At 40.3% G+C, this 17,152-nt stretch overlaps 1 protein-coding gene across 1 annotated transcript; it reads left to right on the plus strand.

Annotated features, from left to right (window-relative positions):
- Nucleotides 1–3: 3 nt before the first annotated feature.
- Nucleotides 4–16,367, plus strand: LOC118247990 (RING finger protein 151-like). The gene is made up of 8 exons (XM_035546466.1): nt 4–160; nt 1,744–1,840; nt 4,018–4,134; nt 5,155–5,380; nt 6,429–6,568; nt 8,363–8,525; nt 9,877–9,997; nt 10,972–16,367. Exons 4-8 carry the CDS (start codon nt 5,175–5,177, stop codon nt 11,206–11,208), a joined length of 867 nt encoding a protein of 288 aa, XP_035402359.1. The 5' UTR covers nt 4–160; nt 1,744–1,840; nt 4,018–4,134; nt 5,155–5,174; the 3' UTR covers nt 11,209–16,367.
- The last annotated feature ends 785 nt before the right edge of the window (nt 16,368–17,152 follow it).

Consider the following 17,152-nt stretch of genomic DNA (forward strand, 5'->3'; position numbering starts at 1 on the left):
AGCGCGCATGGCTCGAGGCAGGGAGCCGCCCTGCGCCACACACAAGATGGCGGCCGGGCCGCGCTGGGGCGGGAAGGTCGACGCGCTGCTGTCAAGCGGCGCTGCCGCAAAAGGGCCGTGTTTGCGGCGGGCGGGGCCGTGCGGCGAGCGTCGGCGTCAGGTGGGTGCTCGCTGTGTGCCTTAAATTCTCTGTAATGGGCGTTGGAGGGGCTTTTAGGGCAGAAATCAGCCCCCCTCCGCCCCGCGAAGTGGCGTTGGTGGCCCCTCCGGTCCCGCTGCCTTGCCCTGGTTCCCCTCACGGCTCTGCTGAGCCGCCTGCGGGCAGGGCAGGGCAGGGCAGCGGGTGCTGCTGTCGGGAGGGCCGACGGAGGGGAGCTGGGGGGTACATCGGGGGGCAGCTCGGCTTAGGCTGCTGTGGGAACCGTGTTGAGGTGAAAACTTGTAGGACTTGTGGCAATTCGCTCTTAAAAGCAGTTAGTGCCCCACTATACGCCAAGTGGCTGTAGAAATAGCACGTGTTGGTACAGTTGAAGGGGTTAGTCCGCTTCTTCAGGCATTAACGGTGTCTTAAACTGGCTTATAGTGACTGTGGTGTTGCCATAAGACACCGTAAAATGTCCCTTTTGTGTTGCCGGTGTGTCTTTGTGAAAATAGGAGCTGAAGCCGTAGCATGTTAATGGCACCCCAGTGCTGGGCCCTGCACAAATTGTTTGTTCTTCCACTCAGGACTTTTGGAAACGTGTCTTAGTGATGCACATTTAGTGCTATCATGATTCTAACAGCCTTTAGTTTGTCACGTAAAAAGAAACATTTTTTAAAAAATTCAGGAACTACCTTAGAAGAAAAAAATGCAGGTCACTAATATATCACGGTCCTGATTTTACAACGGAATGGCTTTGATGAGTGCTAGATATTTGGCAAGCTGTCCCATTACATTGGTGGGACCTGCTTACCACCTGTATTTTCCCTACTTTTATACCCACAAAAAAATCCCTGAAGGCAGAGCAGACTGTACATAGCTCAGGGCTGCCTTCAAGTGTGCATCTGCCTGGTGAACGTGGGCTGACAGCTACTGAAAAAGGATTTAATACCAGTGCTGGTTGGTCTGGGATGGAGTTAATATTCTTCATGGTAGCCTTTATGGTGCTGTGCATTGGATTTATGATGAAAACAGCGTTGATAACACACCAGTGCTTTAGCTGGTGCTGAGCAGCGCTGATACACAGTCAAAATCTCTTCATTTCCGTGCTGCCCTGCCAGCAGGGAGCCTGGGGTACGGCAGCAGCTGGGAGGGAACACAGCCTGGCCAGCTGGCCCAAACGGACCGAAGGGATATCCCGTGCCATGTGAGGTTGTGCTCAGCAATAAAGCCAGGGGGAAGTTTGCCAGGGCTGCTGTTGCTCAGAAGCTGGCTGGGAATCAGTTTGCTGGTGTTGAGCAGTTCCGTTTTATATTGCTTGTTTTCCTTGGGTTTGTTCCTCTTTGTGTTTTTTCCTTGTTGTTTTATTTTTTACTTGTTAAATTGTCTTTATCTAAACCCCCAAATTTTCTCACTTTTACCCTTCTGATTCTCTCCCCCATCCTGCTGTGGGGTGAGCAAGCAGCTGCGTGGTGCTTAGCTGTCTACTAGGGTTAAGCCATAACACTGGGAGAGATTGTTGCATGTCATGGGGAAGAAAAAAAACATTTGAAACAATGGAAAAGCGAATAGCATGTGATAGCTTCTGGTTTCTTGCCTTCCAGGTTTGGCATCTGCAAATTCCAGATTTCCTCAGGGACAGCACTGCTGGCAATGGCGAGGTGATGGGCAGAGTTCTGGACCGGAGAAACCAAAGGCAAAGTAAGGTTTGGAACTGTTAGTGGAGTGTGAGAAGGCAGTGACACCTGGTGTAGTTTCAAAGTCAGGAAAGGAGAAATTACAGGGAGGGAGCAGAAGTTGAAAATGATATAATTCTGCGGTGAAAGCACTGAGCAAAGTGATCTGTACTGCAAGAGCGTATGGCATCTAGCTGATGTTCTCCCTCCACTTATATCTTAACTAAGTACATCCTTTGAAGGGAAGGCTGTCTGTGGTCTCAGACTAAAAATGCGCCTTGACCCATAGTACAAGCAGCAAGGATTGTGGTGTTGTGTAGGGATGTTGCTGCTCCAGCATCAGACCTTAAAACATACTGACATTCTCGTCAGAACCCCCATTGATTGTATTGTTTGCCTCAGAGTTCTCATCCACTTTCCATCTGAACTCTGGGCGCACTCTCAGCTCTTTAGGTTGAGGCTTTTTGTATATATAAATACGTGTGGGTGTGCATGTATATGTATTTATATATATATATATATATATATATATATATTTATATGTACACACACTTCTCGCACTCATTTTTCTGTCAGGCACAAAGGAAGTTTTGGTTTCCCGCTCAATAAAAACGCTCTTTCGTGCATTCTGATACTCTTGAAACTTGCTGAAATAAGCTAAACAGTGCCTTGAAGATTTAGTGTTTGGGGATCAACAGAGTGTGTGCAAGCTGTAGCTTACAGCGTCCCCAATTCCCGTGGAAAAGAAACCCTGGAACAGCAGAAATACAGAGTTCTGCTGATACGTCTTATGTCTCTGTGAAAGTTTTCCAAAAGCTGAATCCTCTGGGATCCGCCAAGCCAAATCAAAATTTTAGGCTTGCAATTCAAATGATAGAAAGTCGTGGGCCATTTAACACTCCTCCAGCACAAACGTGCTGTATGGTTCAGTGCTTTCATCAGTACTGGGGGCTGGTACTTAACTTCACGTTTTGTTACTAATAGCTTTGCTCTCCAGTTCTTAAACTTCCCCCTGTGTTCCCTGCTGCTCTTGCAACGACAGCTCTGTGCCAACATACTGCTTGTTTTGTTTACCCTCAACTAGCAAAGTCCTGAATTTCCTGTCTTTGCAGGAGACCTGTATAAACATACAACATAAAAGGAAATAGCGGTATGAAAAGGATTATTGTCTTTATAATACAGTATTTGCTTGAGCAGGCTCTTCTAAAACACAAAATGTCTGTGCTGTCACCACAGGAATAGCATAGCATATCCAAGAGGCCTGTACTGTTGATGACAACATCATCACAGAGCTAAATGCAGACTGTGAAATCTACCTGAGACCTTGTCAGGAGTCTGGACTGTGCTACATGCTGCTGTGGCTGTGCTGTAAGCATGCCACTGGGAACAAAGCACAGCATTGAAACCGTAGCAGATGACGTGTTTTGTTTGGGTAGTGTACATGCTTGCCTGTGTTATGTGTGCTCCCATTGCAGATTTTATTAACTTTAATCTTAAGTCACCCTGTTAACACAAGCATCTCTCATGTTCAGTGGAGGTATGCTTTGTTACTCCGATATATAAGATCTTCCAAATTCCAGATTTATATTGCATTAATGAAGAGGAACTACCAAGTTATTTTTTTTTCCCCTCTAGAGCAAAATATTACTTTAGTCATTAGAGATCCTTACTGTTCTTAAACAGGTCTAATTCAGACTGAGAGCACCCTAGACAAATAAATCAGAACTCTGGCCAGCTAGCACAGATTATCTTTGGATGTCATATTGCAATTACTAAATATTGTCCTAGGGGATTTAAGTGATGAATTCCTTTCTAATTTTTTTAAGTATGCAACCTGAGTTATGCTATTTACCAATGCTATGAACTTGACTGTGATAGTTTTATTTTAAGAATGGACTGTGTAGCGTCCATTAAAACTAGGTTAGTTAAGAAACATCATTTTAAGGAATAGGATTTTAACAGATTTCAGTTGCTACTTTTCAATAATACTGAGTTCTGTTGTCAAAGAGAGACTGATGTTTTTTTCCCCTAGTCTAGTCGGATGTCTTGTGTTGAATTACAGGTTTTACAGTGACGTACTTTTAAAAGCTTTGTTTTAATGCTGTTAGGGCAGCTTTCCATACAACAGCTGGCTGGTTAGGCATAGGACTCACCAACTTAGGAAACACAACTGAGCCTTTTTCTCTCTAATTTTTCTTACAGACATAATGAAGCAGTGAAGAGAAACTGAAGGAAAGAAGTACTGCATGTGTTAAAGATCAGAAAACTGTTTCTGAAGTATTTGGGCAAACAAGTATATAAGTAGTAAAATCTAAAAAGGTAAGACATTTTCCTTTTTGTTTGTTTCTTTTATTTAGAAAATCTCGTAACTAATTAACCTGTAAACCCTGAGTGGGTTTACAGGAGTGATTTTGTACATTAAGGAGGAAGGCAAAATCTAAAACACTTTTTTTTTTTTAAGGGAATTCTGAGTTTTGCCAAATTTTAATAGGCTTTTCCTTATAGGATTTTGATGAAGGTAGATTGCTTCTTAGTTTTTCTTCACAAAACGTTCAAATCAATTTAAAAGCTACTCAGTTTTATAAAATAGATCCTGTAGGAGAAGACGATAGCTTGTCATGATTTCAGGGCTATCATGAGGATAAGTTTTGGCTTTTTTTTTTTTTATTTATCATAAGTTTGGGCTTTTTTCTCCCAAATATTAAGTATTTCTCTAGGCATGTGGAGATTTCATGCTCTTCCCTCTGGAATGGAAGTCAACAACGAGTAGGGAATCTTAGGTGTTTTTTTTGTTTGTTTTGTTGTTTTGTTTTTTTCTTCCCTCCAGTATGAAAGCAACAGAAAGTTATACGTAGTTCATAAATACAAAGTCTGCTGGCTGATACTACCACAGCTACTGGCTGTAAGTATCCTGTTTTGGAAGTTTGTTAGGCATTATATAAAAGGCATGAAAATGGAAAGCAAACACTTACTTTTGAACTTTTTTGCCAATTCTGCTTCAGGTAGGATTCAAGTAGAAACTATGTGTATCCCAGCGCCTGCTAGAGGTGTGTTTGGTAACAGTTGGGAACGTATCTGCTAAAATCTTTGCTTTCAAAATGCAGAGAATCTTGATATAAAATTGGGATGCTGTCCTCCACCAGTACAATCCTCAAATTCTCAGTTAATTCTTAAAGTCTCCGAAGTATGCAAGTGCTTGTGTTTTCGCCAGTAAAGTTCTGTATTCGGCTTAAGTTCTCTATATGTCTAGATTTTGCTTCCAGGCCTTTTGTGGATCTGGCCGTAGATAAAGGACGAAGAGGATGAAGGCTGCTTTATTTCTCTTTGTTGTTTTAATAGGTTAAAAGTGTGTGGGAAGCATGGGTTATGATATCGAGCGTTTTGTTGGCTACGTTAACGAAGGGCTCTTATGCTCCATCTGCCGTGATGTGTTAGAAGATCCACTACAGGCTCCCTGTGAACACGCTTTCTGTACTGCTTGTATACACGGGTGGCTCGTTCATCACAGTAACTGTCCTGAAGACAGACAAGTGGTTGATGTGTCTATGCTACGACCTCTGTACAGGTATACAATGATCTCACTGTATGTTAAAATTGTATGAATTTAGGATTTTTCATCTCTTGTCATTTACTTTCACCCATTTTCTGTCTATGGCAGAAACTGATGACTTGCATGCAAGCAATTTTTATATTCATTATAACCACCTACCTTTGGAGGTATGAAGGTTTCAAAACGGAAAGAACACTTTCGTTCTCCACCTTTTTATATCTTGAGTGCTGATTATAGATGTGTGCCTGGATATTACTCTGTCTTCTACAGCACCAAAACTTTCCCATATCTTTTCAGAGAAAAGTGGGCAATGCAGTTCTTGAGAACGAACTGAACATTGTATATCTGTTGTTTTTCTTTTCAGTCTTACAATTAGTTCTCTTTTCTGTAATTCCTGCTATCATCAATACTCAGAGTTTCATCAGCAGACGCTGCTTGGTGTTTAACCCTTGCATTGTCTGATCTTGCTCGGATTAACAGTTACATTTAAAATCTTCAGCTGCAGGCATTAAATTAACTCCATTAGTACTCTCATTATTTTTCTCACTAATGAGAGTTCACTGTATTGAACGTTGAAATATAATGTAGACAGTTCCATTTATACATTGTTCAAATTACACATTGGACAAAAAGCACTACATTGTTCAATTTTAGAGTTCAATTTATACATTGTTTAGTCTGTACTCACTGTGGCCAGTCTGCTTTGGCATGTTTATAAACACAAGCTAAAACTTAAATGACGAATAATTAGCCGAAGTGTTTGGTGATATCTGCAGAACTAATGAAAAGGCATAGTTGAATTCTTTATTTCTGAATTATTTTTTTATATTTGCACATTTGATTGTGGAGACTGAGTTTTCCATTAACATTCAATTGTTTATTTTAAGCCTGTTCCTTTCCAATATTGTCACTTGAATGCTTAAAAATAAACAAATATGGAAACTAATTATTCACAGGTTTTTCTAATCAAAATTTGAATTTTTAGTTTCTCTTCCCAAAGTAGACAATTCAATTTTTTCAATAACGATCACAGATTTAAGAACAACTCTTCTTTTGTATGTAGATATATGAAAAATGATTTAAATCGTCTTCAGCTACACTGCAAAAACAGAGAGTATGGCTGTGAAATGGTTTGTTCTTTAGAGTCTATCGACCGGCACGAACGGGAGTGTGAATACAGTCAGATACCGTGCTCCAATGCTGGTGAGTAACATTCAAAATCAAATCCTCTATATTCAGGAAAACATGTAATTGTCATCTTTCTGTCAACAGGATGGCAATAATGTCCATTCATTTCTAACCATATTCAAAACTTTAGCGTGACCTACTCTTTGCAGAAGTATTTTTAAAGAAAATTTATTACCCTTTTATGGCCATCGTGATCATTAGCAGCAAATTCTTATCCAAGAACTAACCAAAGTGAATGAGAATAATTTAGACATCTCAAACTCTCAAAATTGAAAGACAAACTCATGCCTTCACGGAAACCAAAACAAATACAGTACTATAATAATACTAAGTTGGAATTCCATCGATGTAATAGCACCTACAGAAGTCAAATGTGTATAGGTCATAATTTATTAACAAAACAGCTAGTTGTCTGGTGCATGTGCAGCCACTCACTGTCTCTTGGTTTTAACAAAAAAGTATTTTGGAAATGAGGATTTTTAACTAAATTTTTATTAGAATTGATATGTTGGTGTTAAGGTCTTTAAAACAAACCAAAGCTTCCCAAGGAAGAAATATATTATTAAAAAGAAATGTACTGTTAAATTTTTCCAGCTTATTCTATTCACAATGTTGCATGCTCCTAGAAAAACTTAATTTCTAATTAGTGATGTAAATCACTAGATTACTAGAATTTGCTAGAATTACTAGATTTACTAGATTAGATGATAAGGGCATAGTTAAGTCTGCCACTGTAATTAATTATGAGAAGATTAAGTTGCTAGTGTTGCTCCACTGGAAGTTACAACTTCTCTCAGTGACTATCGCAGATGCTTCAGATTAGAGACACAGTAAGACAGAGTTACAACATCTTGTCACTGCTATATGGCGTTCAAGGTGTGAGCGTTCTTAAATCTCTTGAATTCCTTTCTCAAGAGGGCATGAGAGTATATTTTGAGTACCTCAATTACAAATCATTACAGTTTTATTAATAAAGCTCTCCTAGAGGGCTCTCTTTTGCAGTTCTCTGGTATGGTTTGTTGGCAAGTTTCATTACTGTGTTGTTTCAGTTTTCCTGTATATATTTTTATCCTTAAAGTAAATGAAAGGAGCTATAACATATACTATAGCACACAGTGCCTCACAGATTAAAAGTTAAGACCATGAGTTTTAAAGTTTACTGTTAAATATAGCAAAAATTAATGTAGAGTTTATTTCTGCTTCTCCACACTTTTAATTACTACCAATTTGCAAGGTTTATATCCTGCCATTTCTGTGAAAATGTATCTAGTTTTGCAACAGATATTAAATGTTCAAACATGATTGCTCTTGCTTTATGTGGCCTAGTATGTTATTCATAGGACCAACCTATGGCTGGGAAGACAATCTCACCCACTGTTTTACTACCTGTCGTAGGACCATTTTTTTGAAAATTTATACTTTAAAAAAAAAATTAAATCATTCTTCAATTCCAAACATTACAAGCTGCTGGTGTCTTAGCTTGCCATCAGTGTTGTTGTTGCTGAAGTTGGTTTAATGCCAGACCAGTGGCAGAAAACTTTACAAAAAGATACTCACTTCTTAATCGGTACTTTCAATTAATTGATAAATGTTTTAATAAGAGTTTTTGAGAGTCTGTATTAATTCTAGTATGCGCGTTATAACTATTGAACTTAATATTCTAAAGACCTTGCTTTTTTTCACTTCTTAACAGATTCACAGTTGCTTACCTCAGGTTACTGCAGCTTACTTACTTAAGTGGTTATGTTATTAATTATTAAAATGTTTGTGTTGTAAGTGGTTGACTTCATCTTATTGTTCCCTGTTCAGGCTGTACAGTTCAGGTTGAGCGACGTAACCTTGATGTTCACTTGGCAGTGTGTGAATATCGGAGCCGTGAATGCCCCAACGGCTGTGGTTACACCATTCTCAGCGCAGAAGACACGCAGCATAACTGTGTAGCAGAGCTGAGAACCGAGCTAGAACTACTTCGGTACAAATCTGCTGTTTCTTTGGTGTTTGTGTTAGTCTGGGCCTAAAATCACTGCGTAAAGCGCTTCAAATACTAGCACTGGATGCTGGTATGTGTTAAATAGTCTGTTCATTAGTTGATACTGGTGGGCTAGGGTATTATTATTTGTCCATGCAGACTTTAAGTCCTTACTGTTTTGATTTTCTTTTGTTGTTATTTCTTGTCCAAGTTATTACAAATCCCAAAATACCATTGATTGCAGTTGAACACAGCTGTGAGCTGACTAAATAAAACGACAAAATACCTACCAAGAACCGGACTGAAGTTAAAAACTTTATTTTTCCGCTGGCCTGATATAGACCCAAGGTCACATTATTAAATAATTTAGTTTATAAATTTACAAATCCTCCCGAATATAAAAATCTCTGATTATTTTGGTCGGTACAGACTGGTAGATTAAACCTCATAGAGTCTAATTTTCAATTTTGATAAAAGTCATGGCATAACATTTGGTAAACATGCATGTTCTTACCAGCATTTTCTTATTTCCTCTTATATACAATAAGATATATATGCTTATATATGTGTGTATTTTTGTGTGTGTGTTTCTGTAGCTTTTCCTTTCCATGATATTCCAGCTGGGCTGTATTTTGGTTTTGTGTGTTTGTTTTCCACGTTCTTTCCTGTTTTTTATCTTTCCACTATGTCTTGTGTTCTTGAACGTTGTTGTGAAATCTGGCTCAAATCTGTTTTAAATGCCTCGAGGCACGAGGAATTCAGATATCTCGTTACTGAACCAAACAAGGTTACTGTAGTAACAGCTAGTTTTTGGCTGTGAGTCCGTGCGAGCGATTAGGTTATGCTAGTTTATTGCTGTCGTTTAGTATCTTCCATAAAAGTGACAAGTTGACATGTTTAGCAATCCAGTAATATTCACACGTTATCCTGACTACATGTGCTTACTAATATTAAGCAAGCATATACTATAGGAAAAGGCAGTAAATAATTTAAAGTCATAAATACCTGATCATAGAATTATTTCAGAAATACGATGCATTTTTTCCCTATGTAGGCTGTCCAAGGTCAATGTGGTGCCCTCTCAGCAGAATACACTGGTTTTTTTATGCTAGTCTTTTTTCACCAGGACATTCCATCAGAAGAAAAGGAATAACACTAAACACTGCACGATAAGCAGCAAGAATGTGTCACTGGGAAAAATTTATAGATAATACTGTCGTGCCTCCAGAGAGGCATCCTCTAGAGCATGATGGGAATCAGATCAGGCTATCTGGCTGCAAGAAGGCTTTTGGGAATTTGATTTTTTTTTTTTTCCTGTGTTAACAAGACTTAAAAAGGAGAAATACTTTTTTAGGTCAGAAATGATCTGCAGAGTGGAGGAGGCAAAGCATGAGATGGAGTCAAGGTTAGATTCACAGAGAAGGCATATGGTCCAGAAAGAGAGTATTCTGCAGAATGAAATTGAAGAACTAAAGGTAAATATGATTCCCCCAACCCCAACAGTCTAAAGTTTTGCTCTTCCAGTAGCAGTCTTTTCTTTTGTAAATGTAGAGTCCCAGATAGATGCGAATTAAATCAAGGATGGGAAGAGCGAAACAGATGTTAGCCTAACGCTTCGTCTGGGCTAATCAGCTCTGAGAAGCAGACTGAGTGTTGCTTTCATGCAGTTTATCTACTTCAAAATCATTTGGAGCTGGCTTGGATACCTCTGTACAAGGACTGCATTGTTCTTTGTGCATGTAACACGTCAGCAAATCAGTCTAACCCTATTTTCAGTGTCTAAACATAGCTCATACATCACAAATCAAATGTAAATAAATATCCAGCCCCCTTTTTAGTGATGTTCAAAATGACTTAATCCAGTGCTGTGCTGACACAGAGCCCTACTGCAGACAGTGGTATTTATACTATCAGCTGTGGTCAAAAGGTTGCAAAGTCGCACTGTAAATTAAATCAAATAACAAGCAAAGCCATGTTATTTTTTCACACAGCCAGTTCTTATTATATCATCGAATAACAATTATATTAAAGCAATGGAGATACTTCAGATTATACGCTCTTCTTTTTTAATGGATTTGAGTTTTAAATCCTTGAAGAGTATATCTGAATGTAACCAATACCTTACTTTGGTAGGGGTCTTGAAATGTGAAATTTAAGCAGAAACCGGATAAATCCATTCCCTGTTTAAAATATTTCATGAGAAAACTTTTGCACTTGTCGGAAAACTGGTTTGGAATTAAAAAAAAAAAAAAAAGACCATCCAAGAAGGTCAATGCTGGATTGTGTCTTAAATCGTTTACGTTTTTTCTGCTATCAAAACCAGTAGATCACATCAGTGTTGCTTTTTCTTTATACTCCATCTCCCTTACACGCGTGACTGGTTCAGCCTCTTAATGCCATCAGTGGAAAAGAGTTTGTTTATTGCAGTAAGTTTGTACTTGCATTTCAGAGTCAGATGTCCCGAATGATGTCAGATGTACGTTCCCTGATGGCTGCAGAGAGACAGCATCGGCAGGAGCTGGAGCAAGCAGAGCTGGAAAAACGGGAACTAATGGAGCTGCTGAGGGGGCTGCAGAAGGACTGTCGGTTAAGTACCACAGAGGGAAGCAGGAAGTCAGCAAACGTCCGCCCACTGACACGACTAGAGAGTGCAAAACGGAAACCCAGGGAAGTTACAGTTATCTAAACAGAAGTAAGCTCAAGAAGCATTTTCTTTCTGATTTCTGTGACCATCTGACAAAAGTTTTTACTCTCCATGAATGATTGGTAAACTTCACATCATTTCTGATTTGCTTGCTTTCTTTTTAAACCTGGATTACAACCTCCTGTCCTCCTGGGCCATAAAAACAAATGGGAGAGTTTTCTCTTACAGAACACTGGGTATTAAACCTGGTAATTTTCAAAGATGTTTGTAGCTCATGTTTCCCTAAAAAGAGGGAAGAAAACTTGATTTCTATCTCTTCAGTGTGTCATTTACAGACCTCTTTGTACCATGAAAACCGGAATCTTTTAAAGTCAAGGATACTTGAAGTTTTTTTCTTTCCTGGTCCATTAGAGTCTGTTTCAGTCCAGTTTATGCTTGTACTTGAAACAGGAAAAAAAAGGAAATGCGATTATCTGTAATGACACTTGGGATGTACTTAATTTGGGGAAAGTCAGTAATAGAAATTAATAGATTTTGTTTGTATCATCTGTAGGAGGTATATCTCAAAGGTGAAACGAAAGCACTTTAAATTCTAAATCTACTGCTATGTAACAGCTTCAGGTGAGCTTGACTTACTTTAGAGCTTCTCTTAACTTCCCAGGCTGACACACACTGAAGAGATATGTACCAGAGCCCAAGGTAATAGTGTTACCCAAAACCTGTTACATAGATCTGTGTGTAAATTAGAGTTTGTGGGAGAGGATCTTGCATTTTATTTAGTAACTTGAGCTTTTCTACGTGAAAATATTAGCTTTCTATAGGGTCCTTAAAGCCTAACTTCAGCCCATTCAGTATTCAATATTTAAAAAAAAAAAACCAACATATAAATACTTTGAGTGGGGTGGTTTTAACCTGCTGGGCAGCTGAACGCCACCACAACCACTCTCTCATTCCCCCTCCTCAAAAGAAGAGGGGGAGAAGAAAGTATGAATGAAAGAAAAAGGCTCACACATTGAGATAAGGATAATTTAATTAAAGGGGAAAGAAAGTAGGGGGGGGAAAACAAGCAAAGGCCACGTGGAAGCAAAGAGGGAGGGAAAAAAACACCACAATTCTTCTCTACTTCCCATCAGTGAGCAATGTTTGGCCACGTCCTGGGAAGCAGGGCCTCCGTACGTGGTTGTTCGGGATGTCTTCCTAACAAGAGCCCCACCTTCTGCTTCCTTCCCCTTTCCCAGCTTTTAGTGCTGAGTGGGATGTCATATGGCAGGGGATGTCCCTTCGGGTCACCTGCCCTGCCCGTGTCCCTTCCCCATCTCTTGCCCTCCTGGTTTGGGGGTGTTGCAGGGAGCCCTGGTGCCGTGCCAGCGCTGCTCAGCAATAGGCGAAGCAGCGGTGCGGTACGGGGGCTGTTCTCCCGGCAAGCGCAGAGCTACGAGTAGCTCTGGTTTTCTTTTGGCGTGTTTAAGGCTATTTGAGCATTAATGTCCACAGCAGAGGAATATTTGCACGGGGGCTTGGACTTCGAGTGTCTTAGTTCTCAAGTCTGCAGCCGTGTCAGAGCTAGGATTTTGTAACAGACTGACAAATACTGGACTGAGGGGACGTATCCCTGTAAGGACTGGAGTATGAGTGAGAAATCTGTACAGCTCAAAGACTTTTCTCTAAACTTCTCACAAAGCCTGTTTGCGTTGTTTTCAGAGCTATAACTAAGCCATATTCTGTCCTCTGGTGCAGCCATTCAGTGGAATAGCTGGGGGAGAACCTGGCCTCCTGTTTACTGACTGTGCTAAATCAGCTTTGACCTTTCAGGAAAGATGTGTGCAGGTGCAACGGTCTTAATAAGCCAATTCTCTAGCTTAGAAAGCAAATACGATACTGCGTGCTTTGCTGTCACTCAGAGCAATGCTTTTATGGCTAACACCATAACCAAAGAGAGAGACAGCAGCCTTCTTTAGCACATACACTACATTAGAAAAACTTGTGGCCAGCGTTCTCTTCATTTCAGGCATTAATAAATCCTTATAACCTGTTCCTTCAGTAACACTGAAACAAACGCGCACATGTTCAGTTGTCGTACGCTGAAAATCTAACACAAATAACTCTCCTGTAAAGTCCTTTTGTTTTTCTGAAAGAAAACATTCACAGGAAGAGCTACGACCAAATATCTATTTGGTTTTCACTTCACACTGTGTATATTCTAGATTAAACTACGCTCACTGACAGCGTTTAGGGCATTATAGCAGTCTCTTCCAATTCACGACATAGCACATCTCTTCAGCAGCCGTATGCCACGAAGTGGGACAGTAGCACAGTCGCTGTGATTTGGGAATAATCCCCTTCGTTCCCAGCAGGCATTCAGTGGTCATTTCATGTACATCCGTGTGCATACTAAAGCTGTAGGTAGAGACTTAGAAAGCTTTGATCATCTCGTGTTCTCTGTGATTTTTGTGACTGTTTCAGCTTTCCCACTGATTTTTGAAGCTTCTTAGCCACACCAGATTTCATGCTAGTAGAATCAGGACGTTTTCAGGATGTTTTTCTGTGTTCTATAACCGTGCGGTTCTGTGATGTGATTTTAATCTACCTTGCTTAATGTGAAAGAAGAAAATTCCTTCAAAATCCTATGGAACTCAGATGAGCTGGAGCATCCGTCCCAAACTGGAGGGCAGTAAAGATCACCCGATCTTTTCTATTCTGATCAGAAAAAAAGCAAGTAATTAGCTGTGCTTTTCCTATAACAGGATCTCTCTATTTGTTTTTAAGGGTTTCACCCACTGATTTTGTGACTGAATTCTTTCTAGTATAGGAAGTAGGGTTTATTTAGTATTTACCTAGCATTTGGTCTGCTCTCTGTCCCCTAAGCGACACGCAGGGAGGGAGCTGTGTGAGAAAACACGCCCTAGGTGGTGCAATCTGTGCAGCTTCCATTTGCCAGCTCTGGAGAGTCTCAGCTTCCAGTGTTGAAGTGGGGCAGTGCCTTGGGCCCCCTTGCTGCTGGAAGGACCTGTCAGCTGCGTCTCCTTTAGCAGGAAACAAGCTCGCACCCATCTCTTGAACGGGGATACACTGGCTGATGGCATCTGTTCCTTCCGCTTTAAGCTTGAGCCCGTTCCTCAGTGACAACTGTTCTGCGCTCAGATTTTCCCCTACTACTGAACCACTCACAGGGCAGCGTACGCTTAACCATGGTCATCATTTTACCTATTTCTTAAAATTAACTGGACTGAAATAGCCCGTTAAAATAATGCTTTACCTGGTTTTAGCTTTTCCAATTTCATGTATTAACACAGCTCTTAACAACAGGTAGCAGAGGGATTTCTTTATTCCGTTCAAATTGGTTTTATAAAAAGGATTAACAGACTAAGGGTCCAAATACTGTAGTAGACTTGGGGTAGGTGAAGGCACTCACTTGCTACTTCCCAGTCATCAGTTTAGGATTACATGAAAGACTGCTAAAAGTGCATTTCCTAATTTCATTCTGTGCATTCCAGCACTGAATTACTGGCAACAATTATGCTAATATTCTTATACTACATCACACTCTAATGGATTCTGTTTCCTCACAATTGGACCCTAGTTCCTAAGATACATAAAAATGGTTAATCTTGCAAATTGAACAGGTACTCCAGTGGACCAGGAGCCATGCAAACAGTTGCATTTAGCAGCTAGGACAGGGAGGAGGACTGGGAGAACGACTGACTGCAGCATACCCTGTGTCTTCCCTCAGCCTGAGAGCAACGATGCAGCTGTGCCAGCTGGCTTACCAACACGAACTGCTGGCTTGGGGGGGCATCACAATTAACACAGCATTAGAAATAAAACGAGAATAAGTCCTTGTCCACAACTGAGCGCTAAACGTAATAGTACCAAACCTGCAACATCCTCAAACAAAACACACAGAGAGGTGGTTGTTAAGTAAAGTACCGGAGACTACAAGGCGTTACAATCAGTTGAGTAAATCCTTATCCTACATTAAATTGAGTGAAAAATGATAAAGATATATTTAAAGAAATTAACATTTTAAAATGAGTGTTAAAGTTTGTATTTGAAAGAAAACCAACATTTACATATTTATTCTGAAGAGGCCAGTTAAAAATACCTTTAAATAAATTCCCTTAAACCGACTTCTCAACTTGAGAGGTCAAATTCAAAATACTGCTCTCTCTGCTTCCTTTAGCATTAAAGTTACATTCCCTGTTTTCCTGCTGTCTTCCCAAAGCAAAAATTTGTCAGAAGCCTCAGCCAGCGTGGAGCTGTGCTGCTCAGATTATTTGGAAAGGGAAGGATGAGTTGGGAGTGCTTCTAGTAGGGTTAGCTGAGATTTGACAGAGGTTAGAATTGAGACCCCGGCATCTGAGTCAGCTGCAAGACAGAATTTCACCAGCCTTGCTCATTAAGATGACAGTTCTTAGTTAGTATTAGATTAACAGGCCTGCATGAGGTTGGCAGGACCAACAAGTTGACCAACCAAAACGTTGACCCCAGGAGGCCAGCTGGTCCAACACCCCTGCTCAAGCAGGGCCAAGAGCAGGTCGCCCAGCACCACGGCCAGGTGGCGAATACATACACCAGAGTTAGAAGGGAATAGAATCATATATAGAAGGGAATGAATATAGAAGGAAATACAGAAGGGAATGGAATCATACATTCAAGCAGAAAGCCTAATACAGTGATGTATTTTGACTGGAAAAAAGTGTTTTTATCTCAACTGTTAAGTGTTTTTAAGAAATGCAATGCATTAATAGACCCTAGTTCCTAAGATACATAAAACGGTTAGTCTTGCAAATTAAGTTTTCCAGATGCTGCCCTCTCGGATGTTTCTGGCACGGTGCTTTTCTACAGCTGTTTTCCTTACAAGTGCTGGATAGTATTTAAAAGGAGCAGTACCAGCCTTTCCTTTCTCACGTACTGCTGAGCGGATGAGGTACGGTAGGTCAGGGAGATTTTACCACATTGACAGATGCCTTCACAGAGACCTACAATTCTATGCAACTTTGTATTAACAAATAACCGTTGACGTGTCTTCCAGCATTATGGTTCACTGCCAGCCTAGCTACGTTTTCTACCTTTATATATACATGGATAAAACAGTGCTTAACAGACCTTGATCTCTGGTATGTACAAGAAACAGTATTTGTATCACTTTGAAGTACACTTTGTATAAAAGTTGAACTAATAAAGGATTATACTGTAATTAATGCAATTTGGGTCATTTCTTTCTGTTACAAAAGTTTGAGTATCCCAGTTGCTTGGCTGAAATAGTCGACTTCAGGCCTGCTGACTGCACCGTGCAGGAGGTCCCGAATAAACAACAGTATAGGGCAGTGCACTGAAGCCGTGAAGGCGTTATTACCAGTTGCGCATCATTTTGCCAAACAGAGCGAATGCACAGCACTGAACAAAGCGAGCATTAGATCAAGCAGTACCCCCTTCTCACGGATTTTTCTCCTGCCTGAATTCAGAGTTCCTGAACAGGCTAAGCAGCCATTTTTGAAGGAGGGAAGAGTTAGCAAAAGTTGACAACTCCTAGACTGCAAGAATACAATGGTCCAGTCCTGCACAGGCAGCATGAAAATAAACTGACACAAAGGGAAAAAAATCAATTCACCATTCATCAATTAAAGGGATCTCATTGTTAATGCCAGTTTTTCCATACATTCTATAAGAATATACATGGACACATAAGAGTAGGAAAACAGCATGGTACTCTAGGATTTTCACTTCAAAAGGTGTAATTCTGAGATGCATTACTGGTTAGGATACAGGGCACTCTAGAGCATGAATTAGTTGCCTACAGTACTCTGCATTAACTGTCCCAAGCGTATTCTTTTACCTGGTAGGAAGTAGTCAGGAGGGGAAGGCTGAAAGCTTGCATGTGATAACTACAGACAGTAGTATAGATCTTTGCAGACAACTTGCTTAGTATTTGACCTTCAGAGGGTAGAGAACAGAGACTAGAACATGCAGAAATACTGCATGGCTG

The sequence above is a fragment of the Cygnus atratus genome, chromosome 2 (assembly GCF_013377495.2).
Source record: "Cygnus atratus isolate AKBS03 ecotype Queensland, Australia chromosome 2, CAtr_DNAZoo_HiC_assembly, whole genome shotgun sequence".
Taxonomy (NCBI): Eukaryota; Metazoa; Chordata; class Aves; order Anseriformes; family Anatidae; genus Cygnus; species Cygnus atratus.

Excerpts from the sequence above, each read along its gene's own strand:
- LOC118247990 (XM_035546466.1), top strand. The coding sequence starts at position 5,175 with ATGGGTTATGATATCGAGCGTTTTGTTGGCTACGTTAACGAAGGGCTC. Across the intron at positions 6,569-8,362 it reads GATACCGTGCTCCAATGCTG|GCTGTACAGTTCAGGTTGAG; the intron begins GTGAGTAACATT and ends TTCCCTGTTCAG. Across the intron at positions 9,998-10,971 it reads ATGAAATTGAAGAACTAAAG|AGTCAGATGTCCCGAATGAT; the intron begins GTAAATATGATT and ends CTTGCATTTCAG.